We start from the raw sequence: 21,126 nt of genomic DNA on the forward strand, positions 1-21,126 counted from the left end.
TTCATCACACGAGAACCCAACTAATGACTCAGCAAAAATGAGCTGTTACAGACACCGGTTCTTTTTGGGGAGATGGAACTTCCAGTTACTGTTGGGTCACAGTCATCATTGCACAAACATTTCAGATAATCACGAATAGTGCACACATCTCGGCAATCTTTGCAGGAACCCTTTGCAGCTGATCATAAGTAGGTGGGGCGGTTGGGGTGGTGTTGGCTAGGCAAATTCTCTTCAACCAGGTGCTCTTTCAGGGAAAATGCATGGTAAATTGGTACACGCAGAGTCAGCCATGTGGCACCATCATTGGAAGAGTCTGAAGGTTGCAATACAGAGTGGAGAAGCACACTCTGGTCTCTGTTAGGGGGACCTGTGGGCCACTGGGGAGGATGTGCTTCCTGCCTCCCAGGCAGTGCTGGGTTTATGTATAAGCTAAGCCCCCCAAAAAAATTTAAAGGACAAAAAAATGGGATGTACATTTCCAAAATATACGATAAAAAACAAATAAAACCTACATACAGAGCCTAGGGCTTGCCGATCAGAAGGTCGGCGGTTCGAATCCCCACGACGGGGTGAGCTCCCGTGGCCCGGTCCCAGCTCCTGCCAACCTAGCAGTTCGAAAGCACATCAAAGTGCAAGTAGATAAATAGGTACCACCACAGCGGGAAGGTAAACGGCGTTTCCGTGTGCTGCTCTGGTTTGCCAGATGCAGCTTTGTCATGCTGGCCACATGACCTGGAAGCTGTACGCCGGCTTCCTCGGCCGATAACGCGAGATGAGCGTCGCAACCCCAGAGTTTGTCATGACTGGACCTAATGGTCAGGGGTCTCTTTACTTTTACCTTTAGGCTCCTAGGATGGGCCCCGCCTGCTAGCCTGCTCTCTAAAATATCAGTGGTTTGCTCATTTCTATATATAGGGGCCCTACATTCTGCATGGACTGGTTGCATGGCAACGTGCAAATGGCTTTAGATACCTATTAGGTCCATGAATATAGCATATATTTAAAAAAACAACAGTGTTCTCGAAGCTACGAACATGAGTTTGACCAAACTGCGGGAGGCAGTGCAAGACAGGAGTGCCTGGCGTGCTATGGTCCATGGGGTCACGAAGAGTCGGACACGACTAAACAACAACAACAACAAAAGTGACAATTTGTTGTTGACAAAGGACATCTAGACATATAAAGGGCCCCATTACCTTCAGTAGCTTAGGGCCTTATCAAATCTATATCCAGCCCTGCTCCCAGGAAGAACAACTTGCCAAGTAGCAGGGAGACCAACCCAGCCCCAGCCCCAAGCCCCAAAAGAAGTTACCGTCAGAAAGCAAAAAAGGAAGCTGATCAGGCTTCCTTGCAGCTGCTATTTGATTAATAATATTAATAATTAATATTAATTTTGTATATGGCTCTATGTCTGAAAATCACAGTACAGTTTAAAGCAGGGCCCCCAAACTAAGGCCCGGGGGCTGGATGCGGCCCAATCGCCTTCTAAATCCGGCCCACGGACGGTCCAGGAATCAGCATGTTTTTACATGAATAGATGTGTCCTTTTATTTAAAATGCATCTCTCGGTTATTTGTGGGGCCTGCCTGGTTTTACATGAGTAGAATGTGTCCTTTTATTTAAAATGCATCTCTGGGTTATTTGTGGGGCATAGGAATTCGTTCATATTTTTTTTCAAAATATAGTCCGGCCTCCCACAAGGTCTGAGGGACAGTGGACCAGCCCCCTGCTGAAGAAGTTTGCTGACCCCTGGTTTAAAGTATAAAACACAAAATGCATAACAAAATAAAGCCAATACACACACACATGCACATTATTCACATGCTACAACCTCTGCCTCCCAAAAGTTGTTTACAGCAAAGGGAAAACTAGCTTGGCCTCATCTGTTGGCCTCGAAAGGAGCAGTGTCTGCAGATAGTTTGATTTGTGTTTCTATGGCAGAATCAAGAACACACCATATACTTGAAGCAGAACATTCATGGCTGTTCCTAAAGAATTATGGGAGCAGTAGTTCATTAAGGAAGCTGAGAGCTGTTAGGAAGCCCCTATTCCCCACAGAACCAGAGTTCCCTGTGAAGAGGGATTTGTATATTAAACCACTACGAGAAACTAGCTTGGGGGGGAGGGCAAGGAAAAAGAGTTTCCCACCAACTCTGCAGAAAACCAAATACAGCATCTTGTGTCAGATTAACAGATTAATGCTGAACCCTACCTACTAGTACATGTTGGTTGCAACTGTACTGTATAGAATTATTATTATTTATTGTCTTGTGAATTTGATTTGAGATGCTTCATAAGAAGTGATTCGTACACGAAATAATAACCACAATGTCCTCTAATTTCTCAAAATTGCTGTCACTAGATTTAGCGATAACCATTAACTTTTGAACCATACACAAGCAATATGAGGCTTGACAAGGGGTCAACATAGATGGGCTCTTTGTGCCCTAACTTCTGCCAAAAGACTGCTACTGATTCATTGGAAGGATAATACTATGACCCCCTTTAATCAATGGGTAGGACAACTCTTGCAACATATGAATGGATTGCTTTTAGACGCAGATTGCATATGGATAAATAAATGTTTGGAACGCATTTATAAAAATCAACAACTTGTTAATTTTTTATGTGCTAGAATCATAATATTACCCATATGTCACATTGCATCACATTTTCAAATATCTTTGGTCTTTTTTCTTTCACTTTCCTCACTGAGCAATTCCAGTAAAATATGATGTTAAAAATCGCACACAATTAAATCACATAATTTTTCAACCACATGCATTTGAAATTATGCAGGGGGGGGGGAGCCCCAACTCCTGCTGTTTGCAGAATTCCCTTGTTTATTTCTGCCCTTTACGTTTCCTCAATACATCTCTTGCTCAACCCCACAAATATTCTGAAAGGCAAGAGGGGTGGAAAACGCCACCCAGAGGGCTGGAAGCGGGGGGGAGAGCTAAGCAATCGTGGGTTGTGGGTGGAGATGGGAAAGAGAAGCCATTCCTCTTCCGGAATATGAGGGAAATCTCAGAGAAGCCGAGGAGTTTTGCAAAGATCTGTACGTTTCCTTCCCCACTCTCTTCTCACACCATGGCTTGCCTCCCGAGGAGGGGAGAGAAAACGAAAGGCAGGTGCGGCAATAGAGAAGGAAGAATTGTGGAGACTGGCGCGAGATTCCCAGCTCCTTGCTAGATGTTGCAGTAGTCGGAAGAGCAGCATCGGATGGTGACCTTGTGGCCGTGCGACTTCTTGTTTACGCCGCAGCCTTTTTTCTTCTGTCTGCTGCAGCCCAGGATCCTGAATTTCTCCTTTCCGTCTGTGGGTGGGCGGGAGAAGAAGGGGAAGTCGGGAAAGTCATCTGCATAGCTGCCAAGTTTTCCCTTTTCTCGCGAGGAAGCCTATTCAGCATAAGGGAAAATCCCTTTAAAAAGGGATAACTTGGCAGCTATGGTCATCTGCGGAGCCTCCAGCCCAGGCACCCCCAAACTTCGGCCCTCCAGATGTTTTGGACTACAATTCCCATCTTCCCTGACCACTGGTCCTGTTAGCTAGGGATCATGGGAGCTGTAAGCCAAAACATCTGGAGGGCCGCAGTTTGGGGATGCCTGCCAGCCTCTCACTGCAGCGGCCAGAACCAGCTCTGGGCTTGTAAACTTCCTCCTGACTCACCCCAGCCTCTTAAGGTGCCCCCACCCCTCTGCTATCCCATGGCTGCATATTCATTCATTCATCTAATTTCTCCTCACATTACTGTCCCAGCTTTCCTGCAGGGAGCTTAAGGCTGCTCACATGGTTCTTCCTCTCCTCCTCCTTTGATCCCTACAACAACCCTGTGAGGTAGGAATATATATATATTGTCCAGTACCACCTTAGAGACCAACTACGGTAAGTTTGTTCTTGGTACATATAAGCTTTCGTGTGCATGCACACTTCTTCGGATACCTATGCACACAAAAGAACATACCAGGAACAAACTTAGTTGGTCTCTAAGGTACTACTATTTTTTTATATATTTTGATTGCGTCAGACCAACACGGCTACCTACCTGAATCTAGAACCTATGAGGTAGGCTAGGCTAAGAAGCAGTGGCAGGAATTCCAACTCTAATAAAATGGGGGGGGGCAGGACCGGATTTAGGTTTGATGAGGCCCTAAGCTACTGAAGGTGATGGGGCCCTTTATATGTCCAGCTGTCCTTTGTCAAGAACAAAATTTTGCTGTTTTTTGTGTTGAACATATGCCATATGGTAATTTATGGACCTAATAGGTATCTAAAGGCATTTGCCACTGTTGCTGTATGTAGGTTTTATTTTATTTGTTTTTTTATCTTATATTTTGGAAATGTACATCCAGGTTTTTTTCCCCTTTAATTCCCCCCCCCAAGAAAGTGGGGGCCCTAAGCTGTAGCTTGTTTAGCTTATACATAAATCCGGCACGGGGGGGGGGGCAGGTAAGCCCTGCCCCACATAATCGACCGTATGACATGCTGCACGTACACAATTTGAATGGCAATGCCCATCAAATCTGGGGGGCCCAGCCCCCCAAAAAATATTCCGGGGGGAGGGACCTTGCTTCCTAGGAGTTGGCTCCTATTCTCTGTGGGGATGTGAACCCTGCCCTCGCATGGCCTAGTCCGATGCTCTAACCACTGTGCTATGCTGTGTATACATTGCAGGCTTAAAATGCAGCTAGGGTGTACTTTTTATGCTCATTCGTTGTCTTGATTCAGATCGAAGCTGGGTTTTTTTTGGGGGGGGGGCACACATCAAAATGTTTCCTAAGAAACAGCAGGATAGATAAAAGATAAAATGTGTTTTGTGGCTTTGTGTTCATCACTTTCTAAGCCAGCAGCAGTGGGATGCTGGATGCAGAGCAGACCACATTGGGCTAACTTAATGAAAAAATTATTCTGATTTTTATGTACCGTGTGTGTGTGTGTGTGTGTGTGTGTGTGTGTGTGTGTTGACAGGCAGGGATGCCTTTACCCTATGCAAAAGGTCTTTGCACCAGGTCTTTAGAGGAATTAGGAGCGCTGTAAGAATTCCAATCAGTTTGAGGCTGGTTTAAGAAACAGCCCGGCAGACAGCAGTATCTTTTACAGCAAAGCACAGGATACATATGCATATTGGATTGTGACATGTGAACATATTAAAAAAAGAAAGAAACAGCTTTGGAACGGCAGTAGATGGGAGTGTGGACACAGCCTCTGTCTCTTTTTGTGTGCATGGGTGACTTAAGAAACTACACACACACACACACACACACACACACACACACAGCATCACTGCTAAAACCAGTCCCATATTATGAAAATCAGGTGCCCTGGGCCAGGCTGCTGAGGAGGAGTAGAAAAGGTCTTAGGGGAAACTGGTAGATTGCACCAGTGACGTACAGAAAACATGGGCTTCAGACCTGTGTTAGTTAACCTGCTCAATATGATGTGCTGCCCTGGTTCATATGGCCACAATTTCCATCGTCTGGCAGCAGAGATATTCCTGACTGTTCCACGAGTCAAAGGTCTCCCTTTCTGCAGACACCTGAAAGGAGCTTGCGGGCCCCCGAGTGGGCCAAACATAGATCACAGTTTGAGATACTCTGAACCCGGGGCAGGGAATCTGGCCTTCCTGATGTCATTGGATTCCAACTCCCATCAGCCTCGGCCAATGGTCAGGGATGGTGGGAGTTGTAGTCTAGCAGCACCTGGGGGGGGGGGCTGCAGGTTCTCCTTGCTCAATTCAACCGGTCCTGAATGATGTGGCAACCAGACCAGGGCCCCTTACCTTGGCTGATGCGGATGGTCATGCATTTTTCTCCCACCTGAGACATGCAACCTTCGGCCCCAGTCATGCACTCGGCATCGGGACTCTTCATGAGACAAGTGTTGCATTTGACACTCTCTGGGAAAGAAAGCAGAGTAAGTCCTCCTTGCTTTTGCTGTAAGGCCTGCTGTCTTGTGTAACACACAGTTAGGACTTACCCCCGAATTCAAGCAGAGCAAGGGAACAAACAGCAAAGAACAGAGCCCTAATCATCTTGGGATCGAATGCTTCTCTCTCAGTCAAGATCTTCAGTCGAGAGGTAAAATAACCATCCTACACTGGCAGGGGACAGACCTTTGCAAAAGCACAATCTGTAGGCGGTGGGTGAAGTGGCTGGCTAATCATTCCCAAGACTGGGGGTGGTAGTCGGAGTAGACCCATTGAAATTAATGAACAGGACTAAGTTAGGTCCATTGATTTCAATAGATTTGTGCAGCATAACGCTTAGTTGAGTACCACCCTCGGAAACTAGATGTACAAGATTCTATGTGTGCTCCCATCTCATATTTTCGGTACTCTTTAACCTTACAGTTGAATATCTGTGAGTCAATGCCAGAGGCCAAGGCAAAGCATAGCTGGGCAGTAAAACATGGGATTTGCACCCCTTTGGCTCCAAGATCAAACACATGTATCTAGGAAGAGGGCAAGTTTCTATGTAAGATTAACAGACCAGTAGTGTTCAGGGACACAGGTGGCACTGTGGGTTAAACTACAGAGCCTAGGACTTGCCGATCAGAAGGTGAGCGGTTCGAATCCCCGCGACAGGGTGAGCTACCGTTGCTCGCTCCCAGCTCCTGCCAACCTAGCAGTTTGAAAGCACATCAAAGTGCAAGCAGATAAATAGGTACCGCTCCGGTGGGAAGGTAAACGGCGTTTCCGTGTGCTGCTCTGGTTTTGCCAGAAGCGGCTTAGTCATGCTGGCCACATGACCCGGAAGCTGTCTGCGGACAAACGCCAGCTAGAGGGTCTCCATCCTCATTTTCTGAACAGAAGAGAGGAGGAGTAAGAGGGGCCACTTAATTGGGAGGTTTGGGGAGGGAGAGAAGAGTGTGCTTCTCCTCCCCTTGCATCTACAATCAGAAGAGTGGGAGAAGGGCTGGTGGGGGTGGGCTGCTCCAAATGTTTGCAATGCAACATCCTTTTTGAAGCGCAGAAATGGAGCCAGCCTTTTGGGAGGGGGGAGCCGAAGACATTTGCTGCCTGAAAGGAAACAGAGAAGAGTGCTTCCCCCCTCCCCCAAAGCAACCCTACTGGGACACTGAGCAGTCACCTGGGGACAACTACCTTCTCCCCACCAAAAAAGAAAGGCATGGTCTTAGACCAGGCATCCCCAAACTTCGGCCCTCCAGATGTTTTGGACTACAATTCCCATCATCCCTGACCACTGGTCCTCTTAGCTAGGGATCATGGGAGTTGTAGGCCAAAACATCTGGAGGGCCGCAGTTTGGGGATGCCTGTCTTAGACGCAGCTTCTCCAACACTGTTTTATGGATTGGGGCACATCCAGCAGCAGGCTGGACTCTGTGACTTCTGTGTTATGGGGGGAAATGGGGTTTGGTTCTTACAGCTCCCCAATTCCACCCAGGTGAAAAGACCAATTCTTGGGGTACGCTACCTAAAGCGCTTTCCAACTTCGCTGGAGTCTAGCCCTGAGGATGCTGGATTGATCATAAAAAAAGGCCACATCCAAGCGATGAGGAAGTAAATCAACAGCTAGAAGCCCTGATCATTTATTTGTTGCAACAAACGTCTCAATCTCTACGGAGAGCAAAAAATAAAATGCCCAGGACAAAGATTTCATGAGTTTTTAAAAGTTCCCACAACACATTTCTCACAGTGTCATCAAAACATCACAGGTATGTCACAGAAGAGGAGTGGTGGGCAGAAATCTGTGATCCAGACATGCCCTTGTCAATCACACCTTGTTTCAACATCCATCTAAAACAAGGAAAAGAAAATATCCCATCATCATTTAGCCCGGACACTGAGGCCCACTTCCAAGGGTCTTCTGACAGTTCCCTCAGAGTTACAGGGAACCAGGCAGAAGGCCTTCTCAGTAGTGGCACCCTCCCTGTGGAACACCCCCCACCCCAGTCTGATGTCAAAAAGAGAGAGAATTATAGTGGTACCTCGGGTTAAGAACTTAATTCGTTCCGGAGGTCCATTCTTAACCTGAGGTGCCACTTTAGCTCATGGGGCCTTCTGCTGCCGCCGCCGCATGATTTCTGTTCTCATCCTGAGGTAAAGTTCTCAACCCGAGGTACGACTTCCAGATTAGCAGAGTTTGTAACCTGAAGGGTTTGTAACCCGAGGAGTTTATAACCAGAGGTACCACTGTACATAACTTTTGGAAGACTTCTGAAGGCAGCTCTGCTCAGGGAATTTTTTATTATGCTGGAAGTAATATATGGGTGTGGTGGTGGTAATAATAATAATAATAATAATAATAATAATAATAATAATAATAATTGCATGTCCCTTTGCCATTAAACCCAGGTTGGCACCATCCATTTGTTTTGCCAGGGTTCCAGTTCATTGTCAACAAGATTAAACAGATGCATGTTGGGCCAAAAAAATATTAATTTCACATAGAGGCTGATGGGGAGGAGGTGAGGGACCAGGAGCGAGACCTTGGGGTCATGTTAGCTACCTCAGGGAAGATGTTGACCCCGTTGTGCAGTAGCTCGGAAAAATGCAAATCCCACACTGGGGATATTTAGGGAAGGGATTGGAACACTGTATGGATTAATAGTGGAAGATTATTGTATTTCGAGGAGATCGTGATCTGATAGGGAGTTCTGGCTCTGGAAGCCTATGTTTTATTACTCTTTCTATTCCTTATAAACAGTCTTCAACATGTTATCTATTGACAAATGCACCGCTCAGTAAAAGCCTGATGTATGGCCCAGCTTTTACCCTTTGATGAAGAGTGGCACCTGTAGTGTTAAGAAACGAAAGCTCATACCAATGACAAACTTAGTTGGTCTCTAAGGTGCGACAGGAAGGAATGTTTTTATTTTGCTTCGACTAAGTCAGACCCCTACCTATACCTAGGGGTAGAGTCGAAGTGACCCCCAGGTAGCTTGAGATGGTAACATATATTTTTCTTGCTATTCAGAAAAAAATCTCTAAAACTTCTCATTCGCTCCTCTGCATCCAACCAGTCCATGACGGGAACAGCAACAATAAGATAATTACATCAATAATACACATTGTGCTCTGCTGCCAGGAGGACTCCCTCGGATCATGTCCAGCTTCAAAGGTGGAGGGAGGCTTTCCACCCTCTTGACCCAGAGGTGGCTCCTGCCTTGGGGCAGCTGGTGGATTTGGAGGAAGTTGACCCTTAGCACTCTCGGTTTGGGACCTGCCTGACCCTCCTTCCACCTTATACTCATCCATATTGTTTCTCCCCTGTGTCATTTTGGGGAGAGCATTCTACACACACTTGTGTCACCATGCCCCCACCAGCACATTTCTTTGAGATGCTCTGGTACGGCCCCTTCTTCCCTGTGCCCCCTTCCCTCCTCATGCAAGACGTACAGCTAGGAACAGAGCCTTTCCTCGTTATGCCACTAAACACCCCTTTTATTTCTCCTGCCACCAAATATATCTATGCACAACATATCTAAAAATCAAAAGAATAGATGAGGATTTCAAGATTACCGTTGGCATATAAGTAGGTGCTTACAGTCTTTCTGTGTCTTCCTGGTTCCGTTATTGCAATTATAACAGTGGGAGTTATGCTGCTGTTCCTATAATATTATTCTAACTCTGTTTCCAAAGCAACACCACCAATCTCAGCTCCACTTTGTGCAACTCTCCCTTCCCAGATACAAAATAAAAAAATCCTTCCAGCAGCACCTTAAAGACCAACGTAAGTTTTTATTTTGGTATGAGCTTTCGTGTGCATGCACACTTCTTCAGATACACTGAAATAGAAGTCCCCAGACGCTTATATGTAGAGAAAGGGTGCGGAGGGGTATCACTCAGAAGAGTGATCACCCTTCTGAGTGATACCCCTCCCCACCCTTTCTCTACATATAAGCATCCGGGGACTTCTATTTCAGTGTATCTGAAGAAGTGTGCATCTATAGAAGTGTGCAAAATAAAAACTTAGTTGGTCTTTAAGGTGCTGCTGCAAGGAATCCCCCCCCCCCGACTACGTCAGACCAACACGGCTACCTACCTGTTCCCAGATACAAACATTTCCAATTCCCTCCACCAAACACCAAAACCAGTTCACTCTCAGTCCATCCCCATTCAGAAGCCACACTACAGATTCACATTAAATATTATATTAGGCTTATGATTGTGAAATGTTACCTTCATTACTTTAAATACATGTATAGACAATGTTACATACAAACAACAAAAGCTCACATACACTGCATGCATTTAAGATTGATTTCCTGTTATTGATGTGAGAGAAACTGTGAACTGGGAGAGAAACAGGTTCTACACTCTAAAAAGCGTTCCATAATAAACAAAGCAGAATCCAAACTCCTATTTAAACCATTTCTCTTCTTTGAGTTAATTGATGGCATGTAGAGTTTCTACTCTTACAACTCTTACCCCTCAGAGTCTTTTGATGGTTTCTATGACTTCTACTTCAACTGAACCTCTATCCACTTCCCTGGCACTTATATGGTTTCTCCCCCGCGTGACTCTGTTGATGAATTCTAAGTTTTCCACTCTGCCTGAAGCACTTTCCACACTCCATGCATTTAAATGGTTTCTCCCCCGTGTGAGTCCGTTGATGGCTTCTAAATGTTCCACTGTGACTGAAGCTCTTCCCACACTCCATGCATTTAAATGGTTTCTCCCCCGTGTGACTCAGTCGATGAATTCTAAGGTGTCCACTCTGACTGAAGCTCTTTTCACACTCCATACATTCAAATGGTTTTTCCCCTGTGTGGGTCCGTTGATGAATTCTAAGGTCTCCACTGTGACTGAAGCTCTTTCCACACTCCATGCATTCAAATGGTTTCTCCCCCGTGTGACTCCGTTGATGTTTTCTAAGGTTTCCACTTTGACTGAAGCTCGTTCCACACTCCATGCATTTAAATGGTTTCTCCCCTGTGTGGGTCCGTTGATGAATTCTAAGGTTTCCACTGTGACTGAAGCTCTTTTCACACTCCATGCATTCAAATGGTTTCTCCCCTGTGTGGGTCCGTTGATGGTTTCTAAGGAGTCCACTCTGACTGAAGCTCTTTCCACACTCCATGCATTCAAATGGTTTCTCCCCTGTGTGAGTCCGTTGATGTTTTCTAAGGTGTTCACTCTGACTGAAGCTCTTTCCACACTCCATGCATTCAAATGGTTTCTCCCCTGTGTGAGTCCGTTGATGAATTCTAAGGTCTCCACTCTGACTGAAGCTCTTTCCACACTCCATGCATTTAAATGGTTTCTCCCCCATGTGACTCCGTTGATGAATTTTAAGGCTTCCTCTCTGACTGAAGCTGTTTCCACACTCCATGCATTTAAATGGTTTCTCCCCCGTGTGAGTCCGTTGATGAATTCTAAGGACTCCACTCTTACTGAAGCTGTTTCCACACTCCATACATTTAAATGGTTTCTCCCCCGTGTGAGTCAGTTGATGTTTTCTAAGGTTTCCACTGTGACTGAAGCTCTTTCCACACTCCATGCATTTAAATGGTTTCTCCCCCGTGTGACTCCGTTGATGTTTTCTAAGGTTTCCGCTGTGACTGAAGCTCTTTCCACATTCCATGCATTCAAATGGTTTCTCCCCTGTGTGGGTCCGTTGATGATTTCTAAGGAGTGCACTCTGACTGAAGCTCTTTCCACACTCCATACATTCAAATGGTTTCTCCCCTGTGTGGGTCCGTTGATGGTTTCTAAGGTGTCCACTCTGACTGAAGCTCTTTCCACACTCCATGCATTCAAATGGTTTCTCCCCTGTGTGAGTCCGTTGATGAATTCTAAGGACTCCACTGTGACTGAAGCTCTTTCCACACTCCATACATTTAAATGGTTTCTCCCCCATGTGACTCCGTTGATGGTTTCTAAGGTGTCCACTCTGACTGAAGCTGTTTCCACACTCCATGCATTTAAATGGTTTCTCCCCCGTGTGAGTCAGTTGATGTTTTCTAAGGTTTCCACTCTGACTGAAGCTCTTTCCACACTCCATGCATTCAAATGGTTTCTCCTCCGTGTGAGTCCGTTGATGGTTTCTAAGGGTTCCACTGTGACTGAAGCTCTTTTCACATTCCATGCATTCAAATGGTTTCTCCCCTGTGTGGGTCCGTTGATGGTTTCTAAGGGTTCCACTGTGACTGAAGCTCTTTCCACACTCCATGCATTCAAATGGTTTCTCCCCTGTGTGAGTCCGTTGATGTTTTCTAAGGTGTTCACTCTGACTGAAGCTCTTTCCACACTCCATGCATTCAAATGGTTTCTCCCCTGTGTGAGTCCGTTGATGTTTTCTAAGGTGTTCACTCTGACTGAAGCTCTTTCCACACTCCATGCATTTAAATGGTTTCTCCCCCATGTGACTTCGTTGATGAATTCTAAGGTTTCCACTCTCTGTGAACGTCTTTCCACATTCCATGCATTCAAATGATTTCTCTACCGTGTGACTCCGTTGATGAATTCTAAGCTTTCTACTCTGACGGAAGCTCTTTCCACACTCCATGCATTCAAATGATTTCTCCCCTGTGTGAGTCTGTTGATGTTTTCTTAGTGTTCCACTGTCATTGAAGCTCTTCCCACACTCCATACTTTCAAATTGTTTCTCCTTTCTTTTTCCACACTCCATGCATTTAAATGGCTTCTTCATTATTCGCATTGAACATGGCCCCACAGAATTCTGACCCTCTTCTGCATTGTGTGCTCTGGAGGGTGAAGTGGGGAGAAAATCCTATTTGTTTTCTACGAAGAGAAGAAAGGAATATTACAGACATCAATCAGAACCTGCTCTTATTTTAACACCTCATACATTTTCTCCTGTCTTGCATATGTTCCAAATTTTTGGAAAAGGCAAATGAAATAATGCCAAATAATGGTAATGCATCATCAACCTTTCATAGCCCTTAATCATCCTCAATGAAGCAGCATTATCTTAGAATATGGTTGAACTGTAGGATTTACTTTTTAAATAAAGAGGATTATCACAGGAAAGGGAGCTGCTCTATGTCCATGAACCTGCCCACTATTGATCAGGTTCCTAAGCTCACCATGAAGTTTTTCATCTTCTGAACAATAATCCTCTACCCCTTGGTGCATTTTGTTCCCTTTGACCTCCAAATGTTTATTAATCACCTGTACAGTCCTTTTGGCCTCAGGAGGTGCATATTGACTCCTTTGGGGGACCCATATATAAGTCTAGTGACAAGGCTTGGTGCTTGTGGTTGGCTGAAGGAGCTCTCAGGTAGGAGCATGTTCTTCGGGTTGGACCTCCCTCTGTCAGCCACATTGCATGGAGAGCGCTGGAGATGCAGAAGGAAAGCAGCTTACCGTAATTCGTTCCGGAGAACCATTCTTAACCTGAAACCGTTCTTAACCTGAGGTACTACTTTAGCTAATGGGGCCTCCTGCTAACGCCGCCACACAATTTCTGATCTCATCCTGAGGTAAAATTCTTAACCCAAAGTACTACTTCCGGGGTAGCCGAGTCTGTAACCCAAAGTGTTTGTAACCCGAGGTGCGTGTAACCCGAGGTAACACTGTATTGAAAATCGTAGGCCTACTGGCTCAAGTGAAGAGAATTTAGCCAAGATTAGAGCATGGAAGCTAAAGAATAGTAAAGCCAGAACCATCATTTTAGACGGGCTCCATGATGAGCAGTTATCATTTGAGAGCTAATGCGTCACAAATCTTACAGGATTTCGAGCACATGTATGGAGACACTAATTTCACTTCTAAACTGATTGCAAAGGGCAGAGACACACCCAGAAAAGTTGTGTGCTTTAATTGTAACAAGAAGGCCACACTGCAAGGAATTGTAAGGTTCCAAAGGCAAAGAAATCCCTTCCTTATAAGAAAGGCAAGGAAAAGAAGGGGAGATCTGAACGCACTTTGCTACGATACGAAAAGAATTTGACTGTTCAGAATCGTGAAAATAAATGTAATAAGTGGATTTTAAATTCAGAAGCTTCTAGCCATTTTTCGTATAAAAGGAAATATTTTAATGACATTAACGATATTGCAGAATCTCACATTGAAATGGCAGGTGGCAATGTTGTTGAAGCTAAAGATGCATGTTCTCTGAATTTAAAATTTAATGTGAACAATGAAGCTCTGGATACTACTGTGGAGAAAGTTTTGTATGTTCCACAACTCTGCTGTAACATGCTTAGTATGTCCAGTTTAAACAACGAAGGTTTCCAGGTAACATTTGGGAATGGAAAATGTAATCTGACTAAGAATGGTGAGGTTTATGAGGTTTATCTTTCAGAGAATCAGTCTGCTAAGGTGTCACGCTCAAACCAGAAAGATGTGGTGGACCTGGAGCTGTTGTATAGAAGGCTTGGACACAGGAACACCAATGCCAGTCAGAGCCTACAGAAAAGAGAACTTGCAAGGGGACTACAGGTAACAAAGAGCAACACAGCACCAACAAAGTGCATAAACTGTGTTACTCAGAAAGCTGCAAAACCTTCATTTCCTACTTGCACAGAGCAGAGAAGCACCAAAGTGTTTGGCATAGTCTGCAGTGACTTGACATAGTCTACAGTGGACCTATGATTGTTCCCTCACTAGGGAAGAACAGGTACATACTAATATTTCTTGATGATTTCTCAAAGTATTGTGTTGCATATTTCATCAAGGAAAAGAGTGAGAGAGTGGACATGTTCCAGAACTACCTTGCAATGGTGAAAAACAAGTTCCAGAGAGCTCCAGCTATGCTGATGACTGACAATAGGGGTGAGTACTGCTCACGTGAGATGCGAACTCTCCAGGCGAAGGAAGGAATTGAACATGTAACCACAATTCCCTACACCCCACAACAAAACTCCATAGCTGAGAGAATGTTTAGGTCTATCATGGAGATGACTAGATGCGTTTTTTAAAAAGTATCCCTACCCCAGAAGCTGTGGGAGGATGCAGCAAGTATTGCAGTATATTTCTAGAACAGATTGCCAACCAAGGGAGCTAAATGCACACCTTTTGAACTTTGGCATGGGAGAATTTCCAACCTGGCACACACACATGTATTTGGAAGTCTATGCTACTCCTACGTTCCCAAAGAACATAGACACATGTTTGACTCCAGAGCACAAGCACGAATCCTTGTGGAAAAAGCGCCTGGAGGAAAAGGATACAGAATAATGGACTTACAGACTGGTAAAGTGAATGCACATCAAGCAATTTACTTTGATGAGCACAAGAAGGCTGACACTAAAAATAGTGTTGTGGACTTATGTGAGGAGTCAGAAAAAGTTCCAGATCTTGTGTACTTTCTTCATTAACCTTACCACGTCCAGCGCTGTCTTCCAAGGTCATAGCCCCTCTACAGGCGATGCACAAGGAGAGGAGGCAGAGGACCACACTCCTAGCAGTACCAGAGATGAAGAGGATTATCCGTATGAAGACATGCCAGCATTGGAGGAGGATGTAGAAGCTGATGCGGTCGTGGAACCACAGGTTAGATGCTCATCCAGAATCAACAGAGGTGTCCCACCCATATGACTCTCCTACTTTGCAGGGTCGTTGTTACCTCAAAAAACTTCTACATGGGAGGAGATGCCAACTGCAGAAGCCTCTCTCTGGAGGAACACCGCACAGACGGAGATGGATGCACTGCATCAGAATAACACGTGGACCCTTACTGACCTACCTCCCGGTAAGGCCATACGAAGTAAGTGGGTGTTTAAGATTAAGAAAGGGGCAGAAGAGGAAGTGTAGCACAAGGCTTTTCTCAATGCTATGGCAAAGATTATGATGAAGTCTTTGCGCCAACCGTGAGGTACAGCAGCGTAAGAATGCTTTTGAGCATTGCAGCCACCAAGGAAATGAAAATTAGGCACATTGACATTGCAACTGCCTTTCGTCAGGGTCAAATTTCAGAGGCAACCTAAAGGTTTTATTAAACCACATGAGGAACATTTAGTTAGCAAACTGCAAAAAGGACTTTCAGGGTGGATTTGATTTAAATCAAACTGATTTAAATCACGATTTAAATCACTAGTCAGTAAGGCTTGATTTAAATCATAATTTTCTACATAAAGACTAATTCTTGCTGGTATAACTTTAATATGCAAGTAGATGAAGATTTTTAGAATAACAACTTTTCATATTAGTTTTTTATCCCCAGTTTAATAGGTTAATGATTCATATTTGGACAACTTTACTGTTATACTTAGGAAGGAGAAAAATAATCATTACCTTAATAATAATTTAAATAGATTTATTCAACTGAAACAATAACATTACAGCATATGTTATTTGCTTAAACAAACATCCATGTTTGTTAACTAATTTGGCTAAACAAAAACAATATATATATATTTTAAGAAACTTAGACTGTCAGCCCAGCCTACACATGAAAAACTTAAATACTGTCCACTCCAAACAATCAGAAAAATATTGTTTCTATTCTATTCACTGAACTTCTTGAAACTTAGCACTGAAGGGGTTGTTTCTGTATTCATAAGTTTGTAGAACAATTAGATTAAGGTCTTTTTCTCAACTCTGTTCATGTTATAACATTTTTGCTGTGAAGAAGAGGCATGTGATCTCTGTTGAGTCAAATTCAGTTTTGAGAACTGCAAAAGTAAACCAAGCATCTGTGATATTATCTTGTAGGCAGAGAAACTGCCCAATAATCTTACAAAAACCTCTGGAAGAGCATGACATTGTGAATGGATTAATGGAATTTATTTACCCCAAAAATTAAACATATACAACCTTATTCTACATAATTAAAAAACTAATCTTTATTTCATAAAGGAATAACCTTTGGATGGTAATATATTTTCCTCAAAAAGCATTTTATTTTTAAAAAAATCCGATTTAAATAAAAAAATAGATTTAAATCAAAAAAATTGTTTTAAATCAAAAAAATTGATTTAAATAAAAAAATCTGATTTTTTTTATTTTTTTAAAAAATCATTGATTTTTATCCACCCTGGCTTTATGGACTTAAGCAGACTGCTAGGGCCTGGGATTAGAAACTGCACAAAATGCTGATGCAGCTTGGGTACAAGCAAGGGCATGCCAACAACTGCCTGTACAGCAAGTCAAGTAATGGACAATTTTTCATACGTTTTAGCTTTTGTTAATGACTTGATTACTGCCACAGCAAATGACAGAGACTATGCACCGGTTGTGAAACACCTAAGCAAAGAGGTTGAGGTCAAGGAACTGGGAAAGATCCAGTACTACCTTGGAATCCAAGTTGAAAGAGAATAAGATGGGTCATTTCTTCGAAATCAATGGCAAAAGATTCATGACCTTATCCAGAATTTGCAAATGCAAGATGCACACCCAATTGCAACGCCCATGCCTACTGACTTCTTAAAGAATCAGCAGGATTTGAAACCATTGCCTGACAACATAGAATACAGGTCAGCAATTGGTAGACTTTTGTATCTTGTTACCACTTGTAGACCTGATTTTGTGGGAGATTTGCTTCTGCATACGTGCAGCTACTCACACAGAGCAATTAGGAGTTGGCCGAAGGCCAAGGAGAGTGAGTCACCTATCTCTATAGGCTCAAGTCTGCCTAGTGATATGAGCCTAGTAACAGCCAGGCGATTGGTTTAGAAATCCATAAAGACTGAGGCCACCATGTGCTCAGTGTGATGTAGTCTGGCATAGTGTGGAGAGTTTATGGAGAGTTGGTGGTTGTATAGAGAGATAGAGAGAAAAGTGCTGGTTTATGTACTGTTTGTTATTTTTACAAAGATCCAAAGTCTGTATCTAGTCTGGAGACTGCTCTATGTAAATAAAGCTGTGTATATAGTTATTCAGTACTTGTGGCAGTGAGTTCCTGTGTCCATTCTACTTGCCCTTCGCCTTGCAACCAAGAAGTTTCCACTGTGCCTACGCACACTTTGCTGGGTCCAACTGGTGTTCGTTTGCATTTACATCAGGTTCAGCCTTGCTGGCCTCAACAGATTTAGCTAATGCTGTGGGAATTCTTAGTAGGAAGGTAAATGCCCCCACTGAACAGGACTGTGCAGGTGTGAAAATGGGGATATGGTATTAGAAGGGCACAATGAATTGTAAATTGAAGTTGTCAGCTCTTAATATTCCTGAAAAGTTTGGGTATACTGGTGCAGATTGGGCTGGACGTACCATTCACTACAAATCCACAGGTGGATACAGTATGTATTTATGTTTGGGGATGGATTCAATAAATAGAAAACAATAACAATTGTAATAATAATTACACAGGCTGTTGCGGGGGGGGGGGGACACCCTACCCATTTCCATAGCAATCTTCCCAATCCCTTAAAATCCCACAGACATGAGAACTGATATAGTGTGAATAATGGAAAGCTGGTGGAATAGAGACGAGTGGGGTACAGTTATCTCTGGGTAGGAACCCTTTGGATGTTTCTCCACAGAAACACAGGCATGTGGGAGAGACTGTAGTTGGCAAGGGAGAAGCATCAAAGGGTGGAAATAATAAAGTGGGTTTCCTCCCTTTCCTCTTTCCCCCAGTGGTTGGACTCAGTATAACAGCCCCCAGCGCCCCATGCAGCTGCTGATCTGGGGCTTATGGCAGGGCAAGGACTGAGCTTTAAGGGAGGAGAGGGTGGGTGGATCAGGCCTCCTGTTCAGGGATCTCTCCCTGGTCGACTTGAAGTCATGGCAGATTCCAAGGCAGAAGGGAGAATTCAAGGCAGGCAGCACCCAAGTCTCTCTCTCTCTTTCTTTTCCCACCCCCTGCCAATGCTGGCTTGCATCGCTCCTCCAGGGATGCTTCCTTTCCTACCTAAGCCCCCCAACTTCTTCTGCCTTCCACCCTCGGGTCCCCCCTTCACCCAGAGGCCTCCCCCTGTCAGCTAACCCTTCGCCCTGCCTGCCAAATCTCTCCCAAGCGCGACCACCTCTCCATCCGGAGGAGCCTCGCAAGAAGAGCAGCGAGGGGGGAGAGGAGGAAGACCGTGGGCGGCGTCAATATCCAGGTCTCTCTCGCCTCCTTTAACCTTTCCATGGACTCCCCATCCCTAGACAAAAGGGACCCAACAAGCCGCGTCTCGGTACCCGGGCGGAGTCAAAAGCGCCCCAGGGATTTCTGCCAGGGGGAACCCGGAACTCGCAGAGGGGCGCGGAACTGGGGCCTCGGTTCAAGTCTCAGCCCTTCCAAATAAGGAAGGGGGAGGGGGTAGCACTCCCATACTTTCCTTATATCCCTCCCCCTCGCCCCAAATCCTGCTCATTCTTCCTAGCTGCCCTACAGAACTGGGGGAGGAATAGTGCATCCTTCTCCCGCTCCTCACAACCCCAAATCTCTCCCCACCCACAAAAAAATGCTTTGTACCTTTTTGTACTCCTCCTCCTCGGCAGAGCAGCTCCTCTTCCGGGAATGTGAATGGAGGCCCCTCCCATCCAACCTCCCCCCTCCTCCCTACAAACCTTCCTGCCTCTCTAGGAAGTGGAGCTCACTGACCCTGGGGGGGGGGTTGAGTGATGCCTCCCTCCCAGAACACATACTGGTAAATTCTCCTCCTTCCAAACAAGCTCTGAATATCCTGTTTCTTTCCTGATAGTGTCCCAGGTTCGATTCCCGGAGACGGCAGGGAAGGAGACCCCTCCCCCCTCCCAAAACGTCCTCCGGGGCATGAAGGTGGCACAGCTTACATTTCCCCCTTCCTCTCTTTTAATCCTTTGCCCGTGTTACAGGAAATTTTAGAATGATTGGGGAGGGGGGTTGCCCCTCCAGCACGCAGTGTGCTCCCCCCCCTTCATTCACACACACAATGTCTCCCCAAAGCACCACATAACTTGTTCTGTTCAGGAAGGAATTGGCTACCAAGGGGGGAGCTTGGGACTTGAGTGAGGGCAGTCATGATCCCTAAAGCGTGAGCTCAGGTATTGAGCAGCCCCTCTGCCTGAGGGAGCATCTCTGGCATCCTGACACCTGAGTGCCAGACAGGTAGCAATAGCAAAACCAGATAATAATAATAATAATAATAATAATAATAATAATAATAATATATTAAAATTTAAAATGCAGCCTCATTTTAAGTAGTCCATAAATCTAAACCATGAGGGAGGACAACACAGGGGTCAGACTGAATCCAACCCAAAGGCCAGGCGGAACAGCTCTGTCTTGCAGGCCCTGCGGAAAGATGACAAATCCCGCAGGGCCCTGGTCTCCTGTGAAAGCATTCCACCAAGTTGGGGCCAATACTGAAAAGGCCCTAGTTCAGACCAGTCTAGCCACCTTATGGCTTGGGATCTCCAGAATATTGTTGTTTGTGGACCTTAAGGTCCTCTGCGGGGCATACCAGGAGAGGCGGTCCTGTAGGTATGAGGGTCCCAAGCTGCATAGGGCTTTAAAGGTCAAAACCAGCACCTTAAACCTGATCCTGTACTCCACCAGGAGCCAGTGCAGCTGGTAAAGCACTGGATGAATGTGATCCCGCGGCCGGGACCCCGTAAGGAGCCTCGCCGCGGCATTCTGCACCCCCTGGAGTTTCTGGGTCAGCTTTAAGGGCAGCCCTGTGTAGAGCGAGTTACAATAATCTAGCCTGGGGTTGACTGTCGCATGGATCACTGTGGCCAGATCAGGGCGAGAAAGGTAAGGGACTAACTGCTTGATATGGCGGAGATGGAAAAATGCCACTTTAACTGTGGCTGCAACCTGCGCCTCCCTGGAAAGGGAGGCGTTGAAGGTTACACCCAAACTCTTGACAGAAGGTGCTGGCACTAATTGAGCCCCTGCAAGAGATGGGAGTTGGCCCTCCCCAACCCCATGTTGTCCCGACCCAGCCAGAGGACCTCTGTCTTCGAAGGATTTAGCTTCAACCAGCTCCCACGTAGCCATCCAGCCACAGCTTCCAAGCACTTGGTCAGTGTGTCTGGGACCGAGGCAGGGCTGCCGCCCACCCACAGATAGATCTGGGTGTCATTAACTTGACTGGGAAACAGGGACATGTAAATATTTCTTTTGTATACTTAATGGGTGTATAGTGGAGGTCAAGGGCGGGGGGGGGGGCAAGCCCTGATGCTCTGGTTGCTGCACCCTGACCCTCCCAAGGTGGGATGTATGCAGGAGTGTAATTTTAGGGGTGTTGTTGGTCTCTTTGAAAAAGTGTTTTGTTGGTCTTCTGTTTCAATGTATCTGAAGAAGTGTGCATGCACTGCACACAATAAGTGGTTAAGTATTGGAAAGG

At 45.3% G+C, this 21,126-nt stretch overlaps 1 protein-coding gene across 2 annotated transcripts; it reads right to left on the reverse strand.

The window, feature by feature from the left end:
* Positions 1–664: 664 nt before the first annotated feature.
* Positions 665–19,333, reverse strand: LOC118080955 (oocyte zinc finger protein XlCOF6-like). 2 transcript variants are annotated; one of them, XR_009557051.1, is made up of 3 exons: positions 19,269–19,333; positions 5,780–5,896; positions 665–3,316 (listed from the first exon to the last, which is right to left on the reverse strand). XR_009557051.1 is itself a non-coding variant. In XM_060270844.1 (2 exons), the coding sequence occupies exon 2, from the start codon at positions 12,621–12,623 to the stop codon at positions 10,440–10,442; it is 2,184 nt and encodes a 727-aa protein (XP_060126827.1). In that variant the 5' UTR covers positions 12,624–12,706; positions 19,269–19,326; the 3' UTR covers positions 10,098–10,439. The 2 variants fall into 2 exon arrangements, 1 of the variants encoding a protein (XP_060126827.1); XM_060270844.1 differs by lacking the exons at positions 665–3,316; positions 5,780–5,896 and adding an exon at positions 10,098–12,706 and having other exon boundaries at positions 19,269–19,326.
* Positions 19,334–21,126: the final 1,793 nt, after the last annotated feature.

Source organism: Zootoca vivipara, chromosome 2 (assembly GCF_963506605.1).
Source record: "Zootoca vivipara chromosome 2, rZooViv1.1, whole genome shotgun sequence".
NCBI classification, from domain to species: Eukaryota; Metazoa; Chordata; class Lepidosauria; order Squamata; family Lacertidae; genus Zootoca; species Zootoca vivipara.